At 45.5% G+C, this 24,459-nt stretch overlaps 1 protein-coding gene across 1 annotated transcript; it reads left to right on the forward strand.

Moving 5' to 3' along the window:
* On the forward strand, window positions 1–24,393 carry dzip1l (DAZ interacting zinc finger protein 1-like). The gene is made up of 16 exons (XM_064936165.1): window positions 1–226; window positions 458–750; window positions 3,909–3,993; window positions 5,691–5,815; window positions 11,352–11,513; window positions 12,160–12,294; window positions 14,087–14,149; window positions 14,232–14,372; window positions 14,506–14,536; window positions 16,619–16,699; window positions 16,790–16,923; window positions 17,442–17,664; window positions 17,891–18,020; window positions 19,848–20,179; window positions 20,598–20,740; window positions 22,252–24,393. The coding sequence occupies exons 1-16, from the start codon at window positions 1–3 to the stop codon at window positions 22,423–22,425; spliced, it is 2,478 nt and encodes an 825-aa protein (XP_064792237.1). The 3' UTR covers window positions 22,426–24,393.
* Window positions 24,394–24,459: the final 66 nt, after the last annotated feature.

Below are 24,459 nucleotides of genomic sequence, written 5' to 3' on the forward strand. Positions count from 1 at the left end.
ATGCCTGGCCAGTTCAGAACCCCCAGTGACCCTCCTGTGTCCGGCCTCCTCTCTTTCCCCTCCTCCTGGAGCTCTGGCCCCCTGCAGCCCCTACGTTTCCGAGCCCGAACTGAATCCGTGGACTGGCGGCGCCTCTCTGCCCTGGATGTGGATCACGTGGCCAGGGAGATGGACGTGGTCGTACTGCAGGAGTACATATCTGCTGTCACCTTCTGTGATGTCACAGGTAACAGAGCAGGGTTGGTCCTGGGGTCAATTCCATTTCACTTCAGTCAATTGAAAAGCAATGACTCCAATTGGAGCTGTTCTGACTTTTGTCAATTTTTTGTGTGTGAACCTCCCATTTTATTTTTAAAACTTTTTTTTATTTTAATTTTTTACTTCATTGCTTATTGGTTTAATGCACCAAACAAGGACTGTTTACATTTAAAATTGACCCTCAACTCCATCCCTGAAGGTGAGAGGTGTCCCTACTGCCGTAGCCCTGTTGACCCGGCCCTTGTCAACCTACTACGTATGTCCCAGCTCAGCACAGAGTACCTGCTGCACTGTCAGGACTACCTGAGCTCCCAGGTGTCTGGGCTAGAGGACCGTTTACAGGGGGTCCTCTCTAAGGCAGTCCGAGAGGGAGAGGAGAGGGCCAGGCTGGACTCTGAGCTACAGGCCACTAAACAGGAGAGCAAACTCAGGAAGAAGATGCTAGCCACACAGCAGCTTCTACTGCAGGCGAGCTTCAACAACTACCACAAGGTACACGTTATCTTTGGACCACACCCTTTTTTACAACCATCAAATTATATTCTTTTATTTCTACCCATCAACTCACTTCTGCGCTTTAATGCTGTCTTGAATTTATTCTTTCCAATTGGCTTGTGATATTTGGGTTTAGTATCAAGTGAGCATATTTGTAAATGTCAGTTTGATGAGCTCACAATGTCGTTAAACCCGTTTGTCCTCCTGACCAATAATTTAATTGCTATTACAGTTGAAGTCGGAAGTTTACATACACTTAGGTTGGAGTCAAACAAAACTTGTTTTTCAACCACTCCCCAAATTTCCTGTGAACAAACTATAGTTTTGTCAAGTCGGTTAGGACATCTACTTTGTGCATGACACAAGTCATTTTTTCCAACAATTGTTTACAGACAGTTTATTTCACTTATAATTCACTGTATCACAATTCCAGTGGGTCAGAGGTTTACATACACTAAGTTGACTGGGCCTTTAAACAGCTTGGAAAATTCCAGAAAATGATGTCATGGCTTCAGAAGCTTCTGATAGGCTGATTGACATCATTTGAGTCAATTGGAGGTGTACCTGTGGATGTATTTCAAGGCCTACCTTCAAACTCAGTGCCTCTTTGCTTGACATCATGGGGAAATCAAAAGAAATCAGCCAAGACCTCAGAAAAGAAATTGTAGACCTCCACAAGTCTGGTTCATCATTGGGAGCAATTTCCAAACGCCTGAAGGTACCACGTTCATCTGTACAAACAATAGTACGCAAGTATAAACACCATGGGACCACGTGGGACCGTCATACCGCTCAGGAAGGAGACGCGTTCTTTCTCCTAGAGATGAACGCACTTTGGTGCGAAAAGTGCAAATCAATCCCAGAACAACAGCAAAGGACCTTGTGAAGATGCTGGAGGAAACAGGTACAAAAGTATCTATATCCACAGTAAAACAGGTCCTATATCAACATAACCTGAAAGGCCGCTCAGCAAGGAAGAAGCCACTGCCCCCAAAACCGCCATAAAAAAGCCAGACTACGTTTTGCAGCTGCACATGGGGACAAAGATTGTGCTTTTTGGAGAAATGTCCTCTTGTCTGATGAAACAGAAATAGAACTGTTTGGCCATAATGGCCATAATTATGTTGGAGGAAAAGGGTGGAGGCTTGCAAGCCAAAGAACACCATCCCAACCATGAAGCACAGGGGTGGCAGCATCATGTTTTGGAGTGGCCATCACAAAGCCCTGACTTCAATCCTATAGAAAAGTTGTGGGCAGATCTGAAAAAGCGTGTGAGAGCAAGGAGGCCTACAAACCTGACTCAGTTACACCAGCTCTGTCAGGAGGAATGGGGCCTACAAACCTGACTCAGTTACACCAGCTCTGTCAGGAGGAATGGGGCCTACAAACCTGACTCAGTTACACCAGCTCTGTCAGGAGGAATGGGCCAACATTCACCCAACTTATTGTGGGAAGCTTGTGGAAGGCTACCCGAAACATTTGACCCAAGTTAAATAATTTAAAGGCGATGCTACCAAATACTAATTGAGTGTATGTAAACTTCTGACCCACTGGGAATGTGAAATTAAGCTGAAATAAATAATTCTCTCTACTATTATTCTGACATTTCACATTCTTAAAATAAAGTGCTGATCCTAACTGACCGAAGACAGGCAATTTCTACTAGGATTAAATGTCAGGAATTGTGAAAAACTGAGTATAAATGTATTTGGCGAAGGTGTATGTAAACTTCTGACTTCAACTGTCAGTGTCATAGTTTCGTTTAAGTAAATGCCCCATGAAATGTTTAAACTCTGCAGTCTGTAAGAATGACAGAAAACACTAAGCCAATATGAAGGCCTGTTCTTCTGACAGCTGACCATCTCTATGCCCTCCACCCTGACCATCTCTATACTGTACCCTCCACCCTGACCATCTGTACTGTACCCTCCACCCTGACCATCTCTGTACCCTCCACCATGACCATCTCTATACTGTACCCTCCACCCTGACCATCTCTATACTGTACCCTCCACCCTGACCATCTCTATACTGTACCCTCCACCCTGACCATCTCTGTGCCCTCCACCCTGACCATCTCTATACTCTACCCTCCACCCTGACCATCTCTGTACCCTCCACCCTGACCATCTCTGTACTGTACCCTCCACCCTGACCATCTCTGTACCCTCCACCCTGACCATCTCTATACTGTACCCTCCACCCTGACCATCTCTATACTGTACCCTCCACCCTGACCATCTCTGTGCCCTCCACCCTGACCATCTCTGTACCCTCCACCCTGACCATCTCTGTACCCTCCACCCTGACCATCTCTATACTGTACCCTCCACCCTGACCATCTCTATACTGTACCCTCCACCCTGACCATCTCTGTACTGTACCCTCCACCCTGACCATCTCTGTACTGTACCCTCCACCCTGACCATCTCTATACTGTACCCTCCACCCTGACCATCCCTATACTGTACCCTCCACCCTGACCATCTCTATACTGTACCCTCCACCCTGACCATCTCTATACTATACCCTCCACCCTGACCATCTCTATACTGTACCCTCCACCCTGACCATCCCTATACTGTACCCTCCACCCTGACCATCCCTATACTGTACCCTCCACCCTGACCATCTCTATACTGTACCCTCCACCCTGACCATCTCTGTACTGTACCCTCCACCCTGACCATCTCTGTACCCTCCACCCTGACCATCTCTGTACTGTACCCTCCACCCTGACCATCTCTGTACTGTACCCTCCACCCTGACCATCTCTGTACCCTCCACCCTGACCATCTCTATACTGTACCCTCCACCCTGACCATCTCTGTACTGTACCCTCCACCCTGACCATCTCTATACTGTACCCGCCACCCTAACCATCTCTGTGCCCTCCACCCTGACCATCTCTGTACCCTCCACCCTGACCATCTCTGTACTGTACCCTCCACCCTGACCATCTCTGTACTGTACCCTCCACCCTGACCATCTCTGTACCCTCCACCCTGACCATCTCTGTGCCCTCCACCCTGACCATCTCTGTACCCTCCACCCTGACCATCTCTGTGCCCTCCACCCTGACCATCTCTGTACCCTCCACCCTGACCATCTCTATACTGTACCCTCCACCTTGACCAAACTATGATATTTTTCAGTGCCAATGCTGTGAGAAGTCCTTCATCAACTATTCCTACTTACAAGCCCACCTACAGCGCAGGCATCCGGAGCTGACAGACACAGGTAGGTTTGATATCTTCACTCCTCAGACTTTTTTTTGTACCCGATGTACTCTTTATTTGTAAGTAGTCAGTCAACACAATGGCTATCATTCAACCCACAATGCATTATAAAACACGTTTATCTGGTTAGGAGGTTTGAACAGTACTGTGTTATGTGATTTAGAGTGCATTTTTCAATTATGATATGTTCATTTAGTAGCCACTTAATCTCTTTTATCCAAAGTGACTTACAGAACTGTGACCATTGAAAGTGGCGCATATACCTCATGCAGGAATTTAACCTTCGACCTCATGTTGCCTACCTACATCGTGCTCTAATAATCACTGAGTGGTTGCGTTCCCTACTGTCTGTTGTCCTCTCCTCATAGAGGCAGATCCCTACTGTCTGTTGTCCTCTCCTCATAGAGGCAGATCCCTACTGTCTGTTGTCCGCTCCTCAGAGAGGCAGATCCCTACTGTCTGTTGTCCGCTCCTCAGAGAGGCAGATCCCTACTGTCTGTTGTCCTCTCCTCATAGAGGCAGATCCCTACTGTCTGTTGTCCTCTCCTCATAGAGGCAGATCCCTACTGCCTGTTGTCCTCTCCTCAGAGCGGCAGATCCCTACTGTCTGTTGTCCTCTCCTCATAGAGGCAGATCCCTACTGTCTGTTGTCCTCTCCTCATAGAGGCAGATCCCTACTGTCTGTTGTCCTCTCCTCGGAGAGGCAGATCCCTACTGTCTGTTGTCCTCTCCTCGGAGAGGCAGATCCCTACTGTCTGTTGTCCTCTCCTCATAGAGGCAGATCCCTACTGTCTGTTGTCCGCTCCTCAGAGAGGCAGATCCCTACTGTCTGTTGTCCTCTCCTCATAGAGGCAGATCCCTACTGTCTGTTGTCCTCTCCTCAGAGAGGCAGATCCCTACTGTCTGTTGTCCTCTCCTCATAGAGGCAGATCCCTACTGTCTGTTGTCCTCTCCTCGGAGAGGCAGATCCCTACTGTCTGTTGTCCTCTCCTCGGAGAGGCAGATCCCTACTGTCTGTTGTCCTCTCCTCAGAGAGGCAGATCCCTACTGTCTGTTGTCCTCTCCTCATAGAGGCAGATCCCTACTGTCTGTTGTCCTCTCCTCAGAGAGGCAGATCCCTACTGTCTGTTGTCCTCTCCTCATAGAGGCAGATCCCTACTGTCTGTTGTCCTCTCCTCATAGAGGCAGATCCCTACTGTCTGTTGTCCTCTCCTCATAGAGGCAGATCCCTACTGTCTGTTGTCCTCTCCTCAGAGAGGCAGATCCCTACTGTCTGTTGTCCGCTCCTCAGAGAGGCAGATCCCTACTGTCTGTTGTCCTCTCCTCAGAGAGGCAGATCCCTACTGTCTGTTGTCCTCTCCTCATAGAGGCAGATCCCTACTGTCTGTTGTCCTCTCCTCAGAGCGGCAGATCCCTACTGTCTGTTGTCCTCTCCTCATAGAGGCAGATCCCTACTGTCTGTTGTCCTCTCCTCATAGAGGCAGATCCCTACTGTCTGTTGTCCTCTCCTCAGAGAGGCAGATCCCTACTGTCTGTTGTCCTCTCCTCAGAGAGGCAGATCCCTACTGTCTGTTGTCCTCTCCTCATAGAGGCAGATCCCTACTGTCTGTTGTCCTCTCCTCATAGAGGCAGATCCCTACTGCCTGTTGTCCTCTCCTCATAGAGGCAGATCCCTACTGTCTGTTGTCCTATCCTCAGAGCGGCAGAAGAAGAGGCAGGTGGAACAGATGGAGGATGGGATAGAGGAGCTGAGAGAGGTGCTGAAACTGTCCCAGACTAGACTGGACGTAGAGAGGGAAGCAGAGGCCCTTAGGAAACAGCAGGTAACACTATACACAAGCGTATTGCCTGCCTTGTGAGTGGGAGGGGAAAGAAAATGAATGGAAGGGAGACTTCAGGAGGTTGAAGCCACTCAGTACGGTGAGCCATCGTCAGGAAATGAGCTTATCGAGGTGTCAAGCTCATTGAGGAACTCTCCAAGGGCACCTGGTGGGCGATAGATTACAACAATGTTAAGCTTTAGCGGACAAGTGATAGTGACAGCATGGAATTCAAATGAGGAGATGGACAGGTGAGTGAGGAGATGGACAGGTGAGTGAGGAGATGGAGAGGAGATGGAGAGGAGATGGACAGGTGAGTGAGGAGATGGAGAGGAGATGGAGAGGAGATGGACAGGTGAGTGAGGAGATGGACAGGTGAGTGAGGAGATGGACAAGTGAGTGAGGAGATGGACAGGTGAGTGAGGAGATGGACAGGTGAGTGAGGAGATGGACAGGTGAGTGAGGAGATGGACAGGTGAGTGAGGAGATGGACAGGTGAGTGAGGAGATGGACAGGTGAGTGAGGAGATGGACAAGTGAGTGAGGAGATGGACAGGTGAGTGAGGAGATGGACAGGTGAGTGAGGAGATGGAGAGGAGATGGACAGGTGAGTGAGGAGATGGACAGGTGAGTGAGGAGATGGACAGGTGAGTGAGGAGATGGACAGGTGAGTGAGGAGATGGACAGGTGCGTGAGGAGATGGACAGGTGAGTGAGGAGATGGACAGGTGAGTGAGGAGATGGACAGGTGAGTGAGGAGATGGACAGGTGAGTGAGGAGATGGAGAGGAGATGGACAGGTGAGTGAGGAGATGGAGAGGAGATGGACAGGTGAGTGAGGAGATGGACAGGTGAGAGAGGGAGAAAAGAGAATCCCCACATAGGATGCATTAGTAGTCCTGTGTCATCGCCTTGACGACCAGATGCTCTCAGACTATGAGAGAAAATGTAGTCAGATGAAGAGAGAGCAGCTGGAGTAGCAGTGTTCTCTGAGGTGATCCATGAGCCTGAGAAGCTGGTTATATTCTCAGACAATAAGTGAAACCACTTCCCCTCCAATACAGGCAGATTCAGGACAGTAATCCCCCTCCAATACAGGCAGATTCAGGACGGTAATCCTCCTCCAATACAGGCAGATTCAGGACAGTAATCCCCCTCCAATACAGGCAGATTCAGGACAGTAATCCTCCTCCAATACAGGCAGATTCAGGACAGTAATCCTCCTCCAATACAGGCAGATTCAGGACAGTAATCCTCCTCCAATACAGGCAGATTCAGGACAGTAATCCCCCTCCAATACAGGCAGATTCAGGACAGTAATCCTCCTCCAATACAGGCAGATTCAGGACAGTAATCCCCCTCCAATACAGGCAGATTCAGGACAGTAATCCTCCTCCAATACAGGCAGATTCAGGACAGTACTCCCCCTCCAATACAGGCAGATTCAGGACAGTAATCCCCCTCCAATACAGGCAGATTCAGGACAGTACTCCCCCTACAATACAGGCAGATTCAGGACAGTAATCCTCCTCCAATACAGGCAGATTCAGGACAGTAATCCTCCTCCAATACAGGCAGATTCAGGACAGTAATCCTCCTCCAATACAGGCAGATTCAGGACAGTAATCCCCCTCCAATACAGGCAGATTCAGGACAGTACTCCCCCTACAATACAGGCAGATTCAGGACAGTAATCCTCCTCCAATACAGGCAGATTCAGGACAGTAATCCTCCTCCAATACAGGCAGATTCAGGACAGTAATCCCCCTCCAATACAGGCAGATTCAGGACAGTAATCCTCCTCCAATACAGGCAGATTCAGGACAGTACTCCCCCTACAATACAGGCAGATTCAGGACAGTAATCCTCCTCCAATACAGGCAGATTCAGGACAGTAATCCCCCTCCAATACAGGCAGATTCAGGACAGTAATCCTCCTCCAATACAGGCAGATTCAGGACAGTAATCCCCCTCCAATACAGGCAGATTCAGGACAGTAATCCCCCTCCAATACAGGCAGATTCAGGACAGTAATCCTCCTCCAATACAGGCAGATTCAGGACAGTAATCCCCCTCCAATACAGCCACTGATTACCACCAACATTCACTCAATTAGCCCATGTCATCTAAACCGTTTTAGACTAGACTAATTTACCTATCTAAACTAGTTGTAATCATGGTTGAATTACGGACCGGTTGCCCCCCTTGATTTTGTTCGTCCCTCTCACATAGATATCCTATTCAAAACTGCGAACATGTCTCTCTGCTCCATGGCAAAATGTGTAGAATTGCAGAAAATTAACTCCTAAAATATTTTTTTTTTTCCCTCTGCTCTCAAGAGGGGGACCGGCTAAAATGTTTTGCTCACGAAGTGGGGGCCCCAAATAAACTGTAACTTAAGGCCCCCAAAAGGCTATGGCCTGCACTGACTGCATGTGTGGGTATAGATGTGGGTATAGATGTAGATGTGGGTATAGATATAGATGTGGGTATAGATGTGGGTATAGATGTAGATGTGGGTATAGATGTGGGTATAGGTGTGGGTATAGATGTAGATGTGGGTATAGATGTGGGTATAGGTGTGGGTATAGATGTAGATGTGGGTATGGATGTGGGTATAGGTGTGGGCATAGATGTGGGTATAGATGTGGGTGTAGATGTGGGTATAGGTGTGGGCGTAGATGTAGATGTGGGTATAGGTGTGGGTATAGATGTGAGTATAGATGTAGATGTGGGCATAGATGTAGGTGTGGGTATAGATGTGGGTATAGATGTAGATGTGGGTATAGATGTAGATGTGGGCATAGATGTAGGTGTGGGTATAGATGTGGGTATAGATGTGGGCATAGATGTGGGTATAGATGTGGATGTGGATGTAGATGTGGGTATAGTTGTGGGTGTAGATGTGGGTGTAGATGTGGGTATAAGTGGGGGCGTAGATGTAGATGTGGGTATAGATGTGGGTATAGATGTAGATGTGGGTATAGATGTAGATGTGGGTATAGATGTGGGCATAGATGTGGGTATAGATGTAGATGTGGGTATAGATGTGAGTATAGATGTGGGTATAGGTGTGGGTATAGGTGTGGGTATAGATGTAGATGTGGGCATAGATGTAGGTGTGGGTATAGATGTGGTTATAGATGTAGATGTGGGTATAGATGTGGGTATAGATGTAGATGTGGGCATAGATGTAGGTGTGGGTATAGATGTAGATGTGGGTATAGATGTGGGTATAGATGTGGGCGTAGATGTGGGTATAGATGTAGATGTGGGTATAGATGTGGGTATAGATGTGGGCATAGATGTAGATGTGGGCATAGATGTGGGTATAGATGTAGATGTGGGCATAGGTGTGGGTATAGGTGTGGGCATAGGTGTGGGTATAGATGTGGATGTGGGTATAGATGTGGGTATAGGTGTGGGTGTAGGTGTGGATGTGGGTATAGATGTGGGTATAGATGTGGATGTGGGTATAGATGTGGGTATAGGTGTGGGTGTAGGTGTGGATGTGGGTATAGGTGTGGGTGTAGATGTAGATGTGGTTGTGGATGTGGGTATAGATGTGGGTATAGGTGTGGGTGTAGGTGTGGATGTGGGTATAGGTGTGGGTGTAGATGTAGATGTAGATGTGGATGTGGGTATAGGTGTGGGTATAGATGTGAGTATAGATGTAGATGTGGGTATAGATGTAGGTGTGGGTATAGATGTGGGTATAGATGTAGATGTGGGTATAGATGTAGATGTGGGCATAGATGTAGGTGTGGGTATAGATGTGGGTATAGATGTGGGCATAGATGTGAGTATAGATGTAGATGTGGGCATAGATGTAGGTGTGGGTATAGATGTGGGTATAGATGTAGATGTGGGTATAGATGTAGATGTGGGCATAGATGTAGGTGTGGGTATAGATGTGGGTATAGATGTAGATGTGGGCATAGATGTAGGTGTGGGTATAGATGTGGGTATAGATGTAGATGTGGGTATAGATGTAGATGTGGGCATAGATGTAGGTGTGGGTATAGATGTGGGTATAGATGTGGGCATAGATGTGGGTATAGATGTGGATGTGGATGTAGATGTGGGTATAGTTGTGGGTGTAGATGTGGGTGTAGATGTGGGTATAAGTGGGGGCGTAGATGTAGATGTGGGTATAGATGTGGGTATAGATGTAGATGTGGGTATAGATGTAGATGTGGGTATAGATGTGGGCATAGATGTGGGTATAGATGTAGATGTGGGAATAGATGTGAGTATAGATGTGGGTATAGGTGTGGGTATAGATGTAGATGTGGGCATAGATGTAGGTGTGGGTATAGATGTGGGTATAGATGTAGATGTGGGTATAGATGTGGGTATAGATGTAGATGTGGGCATAGATGTAGGTGTGGGTATAGATGTAGATGTGGGTATAGATGTGGGTATAGATGTGGGCGTAGATGTGGGTATAGATGTAGATGTGGGTATAGATGTGGGCATAGATGTAGATGTGGGCATAGATGTGGGTATAGATGTAGATGTGGGCATAGGTGTGGGTATAGGTGTGGGCATAGGTGTGGGTGTAGATGTAGATGTGGTTGTGGATGTGGGTATAGGTGTGGGCATAGGTGTGGGTGTAGATGTAGATGTGGTTGTGGATGTGGGTATAGATGTGGATGTGGGTATAGATGTGGGTATAGGTGTGGGCGTAGGTGTGGATGTGGGTATAGGTGTGGGTGTAGATGTAGATGTGGTTGTGGATGTGGGTATAGATGTGGGTATAGATGTGGGCGTAGATGTGGGTATAGATGTGGATGTGGGTATAGATGTGGGTATAGGTGTGGGTGTAGATGTGGATGTGGGTATAGATGTGGGTATAGGTGTGGGCGTAGATGTAGATGTGGGCATAGATGTGGGTATAGATGTGGATGTGGGTATAGATGTGGGTATAGGTGTGGGTGTAGGTGTGGATGTGGGTATAGGTGTGGGTGTAGATGTAGATGTGGTTGTGGATGTGGGTATAGATGTGGGTATAGATGTGGGCGTAGATGTGGGTATAGATGTGGATGTGGGTATAGATGTGGGTATAGGTGTGGGTGTAGATGTGGATGTGGGTATAGATGTGGGTATAGGTGTGGGCGTAGATGTGGGTATAGATGTGGATGTGGGTATAGATGTGGGTATAGGTGTGGGTGTAGGTGTGGATGTGGGTATAGATGTGGATGTGGGTATAGATGTGGGTATAGGTGTGGGTGTAGATGTGGATGTGGGTATAGATGTGGGTATAGGTGTGGGCGTAGATGTGGGTATAGATGTGGATGTGGGTATAGATGTGGGTATAGGTGTGGGTGTAGATGTGGATGTGGGTATAGATGTGGGTATAGGTGTGGGTGTAGGTGTGGATGTGGGTACGTGCCGACCAACGAGCCGGTGTGGCCACTCATGATGAGTTCAGATTGTTGTTGTTGTTGTGTTCCCCCACCCCCTTCACAGTTCCCCATCCCAGATGTATATCTAAACTGCTGTGGTCTCTCATGAGTGCTTCAATGGGTTTAACCAACAGGAGCTGGAAGATCAGCGAAGGAAAGAGACCTCGGAGAGAGAGAAGATGGAGAGCTGGAAAGAGGAGGAGAGGAAGAAGTTTCATGAGGAAATGAGGGACCTGAAGCAGCTGTTCCTGCAGGAGTTCAGAGATATGGCCAGCAGGAGCTCCTCCATCGAGGCTGTGAGTCCTATTCCCATTTTTAAAGGACACGCATGAACCAGGGGCTTAGTGGCGTGGTGGTAAAATTGATGTTGAGTCAATCCGAGGTGTAGTGCTTTCCAGCCACTAGATGGCGCCACAGTGTAAAGAAAGAGCCGGTTTTCAAAAGCTCAAGCACACACCCCTGCTGCTTGCCTGACACACAAAACCAGTATCAAGTCATTTTCCGATGTCCTTTGAAGCTATAATCCTTAATGGTGAAACAGTCACATCCGTTTGGGATATTACAACCAACAAGTGAATTACTGCATACAACCAACATGGTTTCTTTCCGCTCTGACATCATCGCACGCACAGTAGAACATCACAATATGTACCGCTATTTAATACATTTTTGTCACGCCGATGCTGTACCCTGCTCTCATCCGTTTCATCATCAAAACAAAAACAATAACCGAGCTGCTGAAGCAAACAGTGCCTCTGTTTCCCCCAAAAAGAGGATGCCATTTAAAAATAAATAAATAAATAAATATATATATTTTTTTATTCCTCAATGTATTCTTCTGAAACAAATACTTAATTCCAAACATGAAAATAAGTTCAGTTTTTTTCTTTTACTTACTGTGTTGTCTCATGACTTAACAAGATGGGAAAACTCACTTGACAGAAACTGCAGGAGCTCCAGACCAGAGAAGAAGTGACTGTTTCTAACCTGGGCTCCTATCAAGAGGAGGAGGACCTGCAGCAGAGAGAAGAGGCAGAGAAGAGGGTGATGATGATGAAGAAGAAGATGTCTGAGCAGGTATGTATGTATGTATGTACAGTGGGGCAAAAAAGTATTTAGTCAGCCACCAATTGTGCAAGTTCTTCCACTTAAAAAGATGAGAGAGGCCTGTAATTTTCATCATAGGTACACTTCAACTATAACAGACAAAATGAGAAAAAAATCCAGAAAATCACATAGTAGGATTTTTAATGAATTTATTTGAAAATAATGGTGGAAAATAAGTATTTGGTCAATCACAAAAGTTGATCTCAATACTTTGTTGGCAATGACAGAGGTCAAACTTTTTCTGTAAGTCTTCACAAGGTTTTCACACACTTGCTGGTATTTTGGCCCATTCCTCCATGCAGATCTCCTCTAGAGCAGTGATGTTTTGGGGCTGTTGCTGGGCAACACAGACTTTCAACTCCCTCCAAAGATTTTCTATGGGGTTGAGATCTGGAGACTGGCTAGGCCACTCCAGGACCTTAAAATGTTTCTTACGAAGCCACTCCTTCGTTGCCCGGGCGGTGTGTTTGGGATCATTGTCATACTGAAAGACCCAGCCACTTTTCATCTTCAATGCCCTTGCTGATGGAAGGAGGTTTTCACTCAAAATCTCATGATACATGGCCCCATTCATTCTTTCCGTTACATGGATCAGTCGTCCTTGTCCCTTTGCAGAAAAACAGCCCCAAAGCATGATGTTTCCACCCCCATGCTTCACAGTAGGTATGGTGTTATTTGGATGCAACTCAGCATTCTTTGTCCTCCAAACACGACGAGTTGAGTTTTTACCAAAAAGTTCTATTTTGGTTTCATCTGACCATATGACATTCTCCCAATCTTCTTCTGGATCATCCAAATGCTCTCTAGCAAACTTCAGACGGGCCTGGACATGTACTGGCTTAGCAGGGGGACACGTCTGGCACTGCAGGATTTAAGTCCCTGGCGGCGTAGTGTGTTACTGATGGTAGGCTTTGTTACTTTGGATCCAGCTCTCTGCAGGTCATTCACTATGTCCCCCCGTGTGGTTCTGGGATTTTTGCTCACCGTTCTTATGATAATTTTGACCCCACAGGGTGAGATCTTGTGTGGAGCCCCAGATCGAGGGAGATTACCAGTGGTCTTGTATGTCTTCCATTTCCTAATAATTGCTCCCACAGTTGATTTCTTCAAACCAAGTTGCTTACCTATTGCAGATTCAGTCTTCCCATTCTGGTGCAGGTCTACAATTTTGTTTCTGGTGTCCTTTGACAGCTCTTTGGTCTTGGCCATAGTGGAGTTTGGAGTGTGACTGTTTGAGGTTGTGGACAGGTGTCTTTTATACTGATAACAAGTTCAAACAGGTGCCATTAATACAGGTAACGAGTGGAGGACAGAGGAGCCTCTTAAAGAAGAAGTTACAGGTCTGTGAGAGCCAGAAATCTTGCTTGTTTGTAGGTGACCAAATACTTATTTTCCACCATAATTTGCAAATAAATTCATTAAAAATCCTACAATGTGATTTTCTGGATTTTTTTTCTCATGATGAAAATTACAGGCCTCTCTCATCTTTTTAAGTGGGAGAACTTGCACAATTGGTGGCTGACTAAATACTTTTTCGCCCCACTGTATGTATGTATGTATGTATGTATGTATGTATGTATGTATGTATGTATGTATGTATGTATGTATGTATGTATGTATGTATGTATGTATGTGTGTATGTAATCACCAGCTGAGATGTCAGTATGTGGTCCATTAAGACACCTTGCAATGAAATCAGAACAATCGACACAAAATCCATGTTGGTATTGGCCTTTTTTCTATCTCTGTCCGTCTCCTTCAGAAGCGTGAGTGGAACAAACGGTTTAAAGAGATCCAGAACAGGCACGTGTTTGAGAGAGACGAGGTAAGATGCATGTCTGTGCGTGTGTCGGGGGTTGAATAGCGGCCACTAAAGTATTCTCCTCCTGACGTGTTGTCCTCCTCAGCTGCAGAGTGAGAATGATAGGTTGCAGCTGGCCCTGTCTGTAGAACAAAGGTCAGACCGACACAGGCTAGAACAACAGGTCACTACCCTGTCGGCCAGGGTCCAACAGAAAGACCGGCTCATCAGGTCTCAGGAGGATAAGGTATATGATCATCTGCTACCGACGCTATGCTGTTGTTGTTGATGCTGTCCATCTATAATCACGGCAGTACGTTAAGTTGTCGTCTTGGTCGAGAGCGTTTTTAATCAGGGTTGTATTACCTTCTGTATCACAGATCAACAAGATGTCCAGAAGAACAGTGGCAGGTAATACAAAACACAGGCCCATTTACTCTAGACTTTGTTATTGTATTCAATAAGGGTGGTGTGGGGGGGGGGGGGGTCTTGGAGGGTGAGGGTCACAGTTGTTTTTGGCCTTGTGGGAGATCTTTTGACGTGCCCTTGAGCAGGGCGTCGATCCTGGATGCTTCTGTGTGTCTCTGAATGGGAATCTGTTGGATGACTGGTGTGATGTGGTTGTTGGATGACTGGTGTGGTGTAGTTGTTGGATGACTGGTGTGATGTGGTTGTTGGATGACTGGTGTGGTGTAGTTGTTGGATGACTGGTGTGGTGTAGTTGTTGGATGACTGGTGTGGTGTAGTTGTTGGATGACTGGTGTGATGTAGTTGTTGGATGACTGGTGTGGTGTAGTTGTTGGATGACTGGTGTGGTGTAGTTGTTGGATGACTGGTGTGGTGAGGTTGTTGGATGACTGGTGTGGTGAGGTTGTTGGATGACTGGTGTGGTGGAGTTGTTGGATGACTGGTGTGATGTAGTTGTTGGATGACTGGTGTGATGTCGTTGTTGGATGACTGGTGTGGTGTAGTTGTTGGATGACTGGTGTGGTGAGGTTGTTGGATGACTGGTGTGGTGAGGTTGTTGGATGACTGGTGTGGTGTAGTTGTTGGATGACTGGTGTGGTGAGGTTGTTGGATGACTGGTGTGGTGAGGTTGTTGGATGACTGGTGTGGTGTAGTTGTTGGATGACTGGTGTGGTGAGGTTGTTGGATGACTGGTGTGGTGTAGTTGTTGGATGACTGGTGTGGTGAGGTTGTTGGATGACTGGTGTGGTGTAGTTGTTGGATGACTGGTGTGGTGAGGTTGTTGGATGACTGGTGTGGTGAGGTTGTTGGATGACTGGTGTGGTGAGGTTGTTGGATGACTGGTGTGGTGGAGTTGTTGGATGACTGGTGTGATGTAGTTGTTGGATGACTGGTGTGATGTCGTTGTTGGATGACTGGTGTGGTGTAGTTGTTGGATGACTGGTGTGGTGTAGTTGTTGGATGACTGGTGTGGTGAGGTTGTTGGATGACTGGTGTGGTGTGGTTGTTGGATGACTGGTGTGGTGAGGTTGTTGGATGACTGGTGTGGTGTGGTTGTTGGATGACTGGTGTGGTGTAGTTGTTGGATGACTGGTGTGGTGTAGTTGTTGGATGACTGGTGTGGTGTAGTTGTTGGATGACTGGTGTGATGTAGTTGTTGGATGACTGGTGTGGTGTAGTTGTTGGATGACTGGTGTGGTGTAGTTGTTGGATGACTGGTGTGGTGTAGTTGTTGGATGACTGGTGTGGTGTAGTTGTTGGATGACTGGTGTGGTGAGGTTGTTGGATGACTGGTGTGGTGAGGTTGTTGGATGACTGGTGTGGTGTAGTTGTTGGATGACTGGTGTGGTGAGGTTGTTGGATGACTGGTGTGGTGAGGTTGTTGGATGACTGGTGTGGTGTAGTTGTTGGATGACTGGTGTGGTGAGGTTGTTGGATGACTGGTGTGGTGTAGTTGTTGGATGACTGGTGTGGTGAGGTTGTTGGATGACTGGTGTGGTGTAGTTGTTGGATGACTGGTGTGGTGAGGTTGTTGGATGACTGGTGTGGTGAGGTTGTTGGATGACTGGTGTGGTGTAGTTGTTGGATGACTGGTGTGGTGAGGTTGTTGGATGACTGGTGTGGTGTAGTTGTTGGATGACTGGTGTGGTGTAGTTGTTGGATGACTGGTGTGGTGAGGTTGTTGTATGACTGGTGTGATGTAGTTGTTGGATGACTGGTGTGGTGTGGTTGTTGGATGACTGGTGTGGTGAGGTTGTTGGATGACTGGTGTGGTGTAGTTGTTGGATGACTGGTGTGGTGAGGTTGTTGGATGACTGGTGTGGTGAGGTTGTTGGATGACTGGTGTGATGTGGTTGTTGGATGACTGGTGTGGTGTAGTTGTTGGATGACTGGTGTGGTGTAGTTGGATGACTGGTGTGGTGTAGTTGTTGGATGACTGGTGTGGTGTAGTTGTTGGATGACTGGTGTGGTGAGGTTGTTGAGATATGTACTATGGTCTATTTTAATGTGATGGTTTTCTGTCAGATACTCCCATCAAACAAACGTTCCAACACTCCACGGAAGAGGAGGAGGAGGAGGAAGAGGAGGAGGAGGAAGAGGAAGAAAGTATGTATGAATCATACTATGAATCATGTTTCTTTTTGTTAGTTTTCTTTTTATAGAACAATACCGTCAACATCCTTCGATATCTCCTAGATCTGGAGGACTCTGGTGAGACCAGGAGTAGACTGTTGGAGTCCCTCCGGAGGAACCCCGCCTTGGTGAAGGAGTTCAGACCCATACTAGAGGAAACCCTGGAGGAGAGGCTGGAGAAGATGGGTCTCAGAAAGGTACATGTATTGAGTCAATCACTCAGTCAATTAAATCAGCAGTTGTCACAAAGTGAAATACACTGCCTTTTGGAAATGATTCAGACCCTTTTGACTTTTTCTACACTTTGTTACAAACAACCTTATTCTAAAATTGATTAAATAGTTTCCCCCCCCCCCCTCATCAATCGTGGCCAAAAGTTTTGAGAATGACACAAATATTAACTTTCACAAAGTCTGCAGCCTCAATTTGTATGATGGCAAAGTTAAGTTAAAGTTAAAGTTTTTTAACCTTTATTTAACCAGGCAAGTCAGTTAAGAACAAATTCTTTTTTTCAATGACGGTCTAGGAACAGTGGGTTAACTGCCTGTTCAGGGGCAGAACGACAGATTTGTACCTTGTCAGCTCGGGATTTGAACTTGCAACCTTTCGGTTACTAGTCCAACACTATCTGAAGTAGAAATCTGTCATTTTATTATAACAAATGACCGATGGGAGAAGTGATTTATATCTAAAAATCCCTTATGTAACATTCCAGGGAACCAAGGGTATATCCAAGAAGACCTTTAAGAGCCTGAGCACGTTGGTATCTGGTCAGCGACATCAGATGTCCAGACAGAAAGCAGACCTCCTGGAGCTCAGGGAGAGCCTGGCCAGAGAGCTGATGCGCAGAGTGCACGCCCTACAGAGGAGCCAGGGGATCACCGTACCTAATTTACCCAGACAGGTTACCATACCCAGTACCACCCCTCAGTCCCACAGTAAGAACCAGCACCCACCTCCGTATTGTACCTAACCCTCAGGTCCAAGAACCATGTAACACAGCCTCACCTCCACGGGGATGTGCTTCTCAGTCTCTACATTCTCACATATACACTCCTGCTCTTAGTACAAAGGTTGCGCTCAATTATATTTCAATTTACTCAATTCAGGAAGTAAACTGAAATCCCCCAGATCTGCTTAGCACACTAACACGTTTGTCTTTAGAGAAGAGGAGTCCGAGCCGGGAGAAGAGTCCAAAAAGCAGACAGACACCGGTGAAGGTGAAGGTCTCCTTGAGGAAAAAGAAGGCTCCACGAACTCAACAGACACCAAGCACTCATAGAAAAAAGAACAGGTATGCCCACAGTATCTACTGAAATACCCCACTGCCATGCCCACAGTATCTACTGAAATACCCCACTGTCATGTTTACAGTATCTACTGAAATACCCCACTGCCATGCCCACAGTATCTACTGAAATACCCCACTGCCATGTTTACAGTATCTACTGAAATACCCCACTGCCATGCCCACAGTATCTACTGAAATACCCCACTGCCATGCCCACAGTATCTACTGAAATACCCCACTGCCCTGCCCACAGTATCTACTGAAATACCCCACTGCCATGCCCACAGTATCTACTGAAATACCCCACTGTCATGCCCACAGTATCTACTGAAATACCCCACTGTCATGCCCACAGTATCTACTGAAATACCCCACTGCCCTGCCCACAGTATCTACTGAAATACCCCACTGTCATGTTTACAGTATCTACTGAAATACCCCACTGCCCTGCCCACAGTATCTACTGAAATACCCCACTGCCCTGCCCACAGTATCTACTGAAATACCCCACTGTCATGTTTACAGTATCTACTGAAATACCCCACTGCCCTGCCCACAGTATCTACTGAAATACCCCACTGTCATGTTTACAGTATCTACTGAAATACCCCACTGCCATGCCCACAGTATCTACTGAAATACCCCACTGCCATGCCCACAGTATCTACTGAAATACCCCACTGTCATGTTTACAGTATCTACTGAAATACCCCACTGCCATGCCCACAGTATCTACTGAAATACCCCACTGCCATGCCCACAGTATCTACTGAAATACCCCACTGTCATGTTTACAGTATCTACTGAAATACCCCACTGTCATGCCCACAGTATCTACTGAAATACCCCACTGCCATGCCCACAGTATCTACTGAAATACCCCACTGTCATGCCCACAGTATCTACTGAAATACCCCACTGTCATGCCCACAGTATCTACTGAAATACCCCACTGCCATGCCCACAGTATCTACTGAAATACCCCACTGCCATGCCCACAGTATCTACTGAAATACCCCACTGTCATGTTTACAGTATCTACTGAAATACCCCACTGCCCTGCCCACAGTATCTACTGAAATACCCCACTGCCATGCCCACAGTATCTACTGAAATACCCCACTGTCATGCCCACAGTATCTACTGAAATACCCCACTGCCATGCCCACAGTATCTACTGAAATACCCCACTGTCATGCTTACAGTATCTACTGAAATACCCCACTCCTGTACTGTTTTGTACTGTACTTTACTTTCCTGTCCTCTCCTTTCTTGTCCTCTCCTTTCTTGTCCTCTCCTTTCCTCTCCTCTCCTTTCCTGTCCTCTCCTTTCCTGTCCTCTCCTTTCCTGTCCTCTCCTTTCCTGTCCTCTCCTTTCCTCTCCTCTCCTTTCCTGTCCTCTCCTTTCCTGTCCTCTCCTTTCCTGTCCTCTCCTTTCCTGTCCTCTCCTTTCTTGTCCTCTCCTTTCCTGTCCTCTCCTTTCCTTTCTTGTCCTCTCCTTTCCTGTCTTCTCCTTTCCTCTCCCTTTCCTGTCCTCTCCTTTCCTCTCCTTTCCTGTCCTCTCCTTTCCTCTCCTTTCTTGTCATATTGTACTGTATTGTACTTACTTTAACCTCCCGAGGAGCCTAACCTAATATGCATTTCTCTTTCAGCACCTCTCCCTAGCTTGGGATTTGTTTTGTAAGAATGTGTTTTGAATAGGTTTCATTTTTATAATTGTCTGTTTTATGTAAAAAAAAAAAAAAAAAGTTTTACAAATGTAAAAAAAATATATATTTCCCACCCTTCTTTAAATGTGCGTTAATGTCACAAACATGTCTTTCTCTTTCAGCACCCCTCCCTTCAGTTCTGAGGATGAGGCGTCAGGAGAAGACATTCCTTCTGTCACCAGCCCTGGCAGTAGGTCTGGTGTCTCTGTCACCAGCCCTGGCAGTAGGTCTGCTGTCTCTGTCACCAGCCCTGGCAGTAGGTCTGCTGTCTTTGCCACCAGCCCTGGCAGTAGGTATGGCCCCTCTGTGAGGGTGGTGCGGTCTGGATCCAGCTCAAGGCAGAGGTACCACATGTCTGGTTCTACCCAGGGAGAGGACTGGTCTGGGACAGACACAGAGCTCTCAGAAGGGCCTACAAGTCTAACAACCCACCGTGGAGCACAAAATCAGACTGGTTTGTTTGTTTGGATCTGTTTTAGCCCACGATAAGGGCCAATTTTAATTTCATTTTACCTTTATTTAACCAGGCAAGTCAGTTAAGAACACATTCTTATTTTCAATGACGGCCTGGGAACAGTGGGTTAACTGCCTGTTCAGGGGCAGAACGACAGATTTGTACCTTGTCAGCTCGGGGGTTTGAACTCGCAACCTTCCGGTTACTAGTCCAACGCTCTAACCACTAGGCTACGCTGCCGCCAATCTTCCATGAATCCAAAAACGTATCATCTCACTGTGTAAACCTTACAGTTCTATTGTCATTGCATTGCTATACAGTAAGTTTTCATCTTGCCCAGGGCTCTAATAATGAGTATTGAAGAAGTATCAGGATTATTTCAGTTGTGTCCCTTGTTTTGTGTTGTCTGGGTCTGTAGTTAAAACCCTGACCAGAAGCTTGGAGAGACAGTTGAGTTGTCCAATGAACAAGCCAGTAGGAGGAACCAGAGTGGTGATGCCACCAGTAGCAGCCAACGTCTTACCCAAACCCAAACCCAGGACAGCGTTAAAACCCCTACAGGTAAGAAATACAGCTCCTTCAGAAAGGATTCGCACTCTCTTGACTTTTTCCACATTTTGTTGTGTTAACAGTCTGAATTTAAAATGGACACCTTTTGTTGTGTTAACAGTCTGAATTTAAAATGGACACATTTTTATTTTTTGTCACTGGGCCAAGACACAAAACCCCCTAATGTCAAAGTAGAACTATTTTTTTTGTTTTATTTTTTGTTTGTTTACAAATTAAAAATTGAAAAACTGAAATGTCTTGAGTCAATAATTATTCAACCCCTTTGTTATGGCAAGCCCACATACTGTAGTTCAGGGGTCATATTATGCTTAACAAGTCACATAATAAGTTGCATGTAATAATAGTGTTTAACATTATCTGTACAGTCAAGCAGTGAATTTCAAACACAGATTCAAACAGCAGGGAGGTTTTCCAATGCCTTGCAAAAGACACCTATTGGTAGATGGGTAAACAAAATAAACATACATTGAGTATCCCTTTGAGCACGGTGAAGTTATTAATTACATTCTGGATGGTGTATCAATACACCCAGTCACTACAAAGATACAGGCGTCCTTCCTAACTCAGTTGCCGGAGAGGAAGGAAACCGCTCAAGGATTTCACCATGAGGCCAATGGTGACTTAATTACAGAGCTAAAGAAGGAAGCCTGTACAGAATATAAATATTCCAAAACATGCATTGTGTTTGCAACAAGGCACTAAAGTAATACTGAACCAATTGCGGAGCCTCCGGAGGCATGCAGAGGCCAAATTGAGCTCTGCAAATTTAGCGCCCAAATTTTGTAACAATGTGGAGGGCTCTGTATAGCTCCGCATTGACATGATTGGTTGACGGTAGGTGGGGGGCGGTACATCCTGTATAAACACAAACTCACTTCCTTGAGAACTTCCTTCATAACAGCTCTGCACTGCTCCGTAGAGTACAAGAAGTAATGAATGCCCCGACGTCTGCAGAGGCCGTATCACCGTAAATGCTGTACGGCCAAATGCAGACGTCGGATTGGCAATGCAGCACCACCTTTTACCCAGAAAGCCTGACAGCTCTAGATTGCTACCAAAGGTGCTTCTACAAAGTATTGACTAGTGTGTGAATACTTATGTGAATTTGATATTTCTGTATTACATTTTCAATACATTTGCTAACATTTCTAAAAACATGTTTTCACTTTGTCATTATGGGTTATTGTGTGTAGATGGGTGGAAAAAAAAACATTTTTTTAATCCATTTTGAGTTCAGGCTGTAACAACAGCAACATGTAGAATAAGTCAAGGGGTATGAATACTTTCTGAAGGCTCTGTACACTCGTAACACTTTACTTAAAGTTGTAGATATAATTCTTTAAAAGCATGTATGAGCCTTTATAATGTCTCTCTATGTATCAATATACTTTTATTTGTTTATTTCCTCTCTCAATACTTCTATAGCATAGAGCTGTTTCTGTTTCTTTGTGTGATACCTACACGAGTGATTCAATATTCATACATGTTCCATTTTGTCCCAGTTATCGGACGAAGAAAGCGACCTAGAACTGTCTTCCATCGAGGAGATCCTGTCCCTGCCGGTAGGGGGCCAGTCTCAGATCCTAGGGGGGCGAGGGAGCACCGAGGTGGGCCTGGGAGGAACCTCAGGAACCAACGTGTGGAGCTCCTCAACTAGCAGAGCAGGAGGGCTTTAATGCACTTTTCCTGTTTTTTTAAATGTTTATTTAGTGCTATGTATCCTTTATTTATCCAGAGGAGTGCCTTTTTTTGAGATGGAAATCTATTTTTCAATGGGCGTATGTGAAATATGAATTACTCTCTTCCAAGTTTTAAAACAATTACAGAAGATGCATTCCAACGTGATGAGGAGCCGGCTTGTAATACCAGTTATAAAACAATTACAGAATCAAATAACCTTTCGGTTTTATTCCATTTTCCAGAATCAAGCTACACTCAGCAAAAAATAGAAACGCAACATGTAAAATGTTGGTCCAATGTGTCATGAGCTGAAATAAAAGATTACAGAAATGTTCCATATGCGCAATAAAAAGCATATAAAAAAAAAAAAAAAAAAAAAGTGTATTTCTATCAAATTTTTGGCACTAATTTATTTATCCCTGTTAGCGAGCATTTCTCCTTTGCCAAGATAATCTATCCACCTGACAGGTGTGGCATATCAAGAAGCTGATGAAACAGTATGATCATTACACAGGTGCACCTTGTGCTTGGGACAATAAAAGGCCACTCCTAAAATGTGCAGTTTGGTCACACAACACAATCCTACAGATGTCTCAAGTTTTCAGGCAGCTGCAATTGGCATGCTGACTGCACTGCAGGAATGTCCACCAAAGATGTTACCAGAGAATTGAATGTTCATTTCTCTACCATAAGCTGACTCCAACATCGTTTTAGATAATTTGGCAGTACGTCCAACTGGCCTCACAACCGCAGACCACGTGTAACCACGCCAGCCAAGGACCTCCACATCAGGCTTCTTCACCTACAAGATTGTCTGAGACCAGCCACCCGGACAGCTTTCTGTCAGTAATAAAGACCTTTTGTGGGGAGAAACTCATTCTGATTGGCTGGGCCTGGCTCCCAAGTGGGTGGGCCTATGCCCTCCCAGGCCCAACCATGGCTGCTCCCCTGCCCAGTCATTTGAAATCCATAGATTAGGGCCTAATGATTTTTTTTAATCAATTTACTGATTTCCTTATATGAACTATAACTCAGTAACAGTTGGAAAAAGGTGCATGTTGCATTAATATTTTTGTTCCGTGTATATATAGGGACTTTCTTGGTAGGATTCAAACTATGTTGGGACTTTGAATGTAGTAATGACTTGGTTTTTTTTATAATCAGGAGATATAGTGCCTTCAGAAAGTTATGGCAAGCCTAAATAAGTTCAGGAGTAAAGATGTGCTTAGGATATTCAATGGCTGTTGTTTTTATTTATTTTTTACCCATCTACCAATAGGTGCTCTTCTTTGCGAGGCATTGGAAAACCTCCCTGGTCTTTGTGGTTGAATCTGTGTTTGAAATTCCCTGCTCGACTGAGGGACCTTACAGATAATTGTATGTGTGGGGGTACAGAGATGAGGTAGTCATTCAAAAATCATGTTAAACACTATTATTGTACACAGAGTGAATCCATGCAACTTATTATGTGACTTGTTAAGCACATTTTTACTCCTGAACTTGTTTAGGCTTGTCATAACAAAAGGGCTTGAAAACTTATTGACAGTTTGAGCTCTTCATTTTTTAATGAATCTGTAAAAACGTCTAAAAACATAATTCCACTTTGACAATATGGGGCGGTGTGTGTGTGTGTGTGTGTGTGTGTGTGTGTGTGTGTGTGTGTGTGTGTGTGTGTGTGTGTGTGTGTGTGTGTGTGTGTGTGTGTAGGCCAGTAAAACAAAATATCAATTTAATCCATTTTCATTGCAAGTGGTGAATACTTCCTGCCACTGTAGGGATTTTGTAGTGTATGTTGTTTTGTTTTTAATGATTCTGTACTGTTGTTTTGTTTTTAATGATTTTGATATAGCTACGGTTAATATATATTTTTATTTTCTAATTTTGAAAGGAACTTACCAATATTCATATTTATAACATATTTACCACTATTTCCACTATGAATAAATAGTTAAATATTTCTACAATTCGATGTGTGAAGAAATTGATTGTTCATTAACCTTTTTTTAAATATATTTTATGCTGCGTTTGAA

The sequence above is a fragment of the Oncorhynchus masou genome, chromosome 24, assembly GCF_036934945.1.
Source record: "Oncorhynchus masou masou isolate Uvic2021 chromosome 24, UVic_Omas_1.1, whole genome shotgun sequence".
NCBI lineage: Eukaryota > Metazoa > Chordata > Actinopteri > Salmoniformes > Salmonidae > Oncorhynchus > Oncorhynchus masou.

Excerpts from the sequence above, each read along its gene's own strand:
- dzip1l (XM_064936165.1), top strand. The coding sequence starts at position 1 with ATGCCTGGCCAGTTCAGAACCCCCAGTGACCCTCCTGTGTCCGGCCTC. Across the intron at positions 5,816-11,351 it reads AGGCCCTTAGGAAACAGCAG|GAGCTGGAAGATCAGCGAAG; the intron begins GTAACACTATAC and ends TTTAACCAACAG. Across the intron at positions 14,537-16,618 it reads GTCCAGAAGAACAGTGGCAG|ATACTCCCATCAAACAAACG; the intron begins GTAATACAAAAC and ends GTTTTCTGTCAG.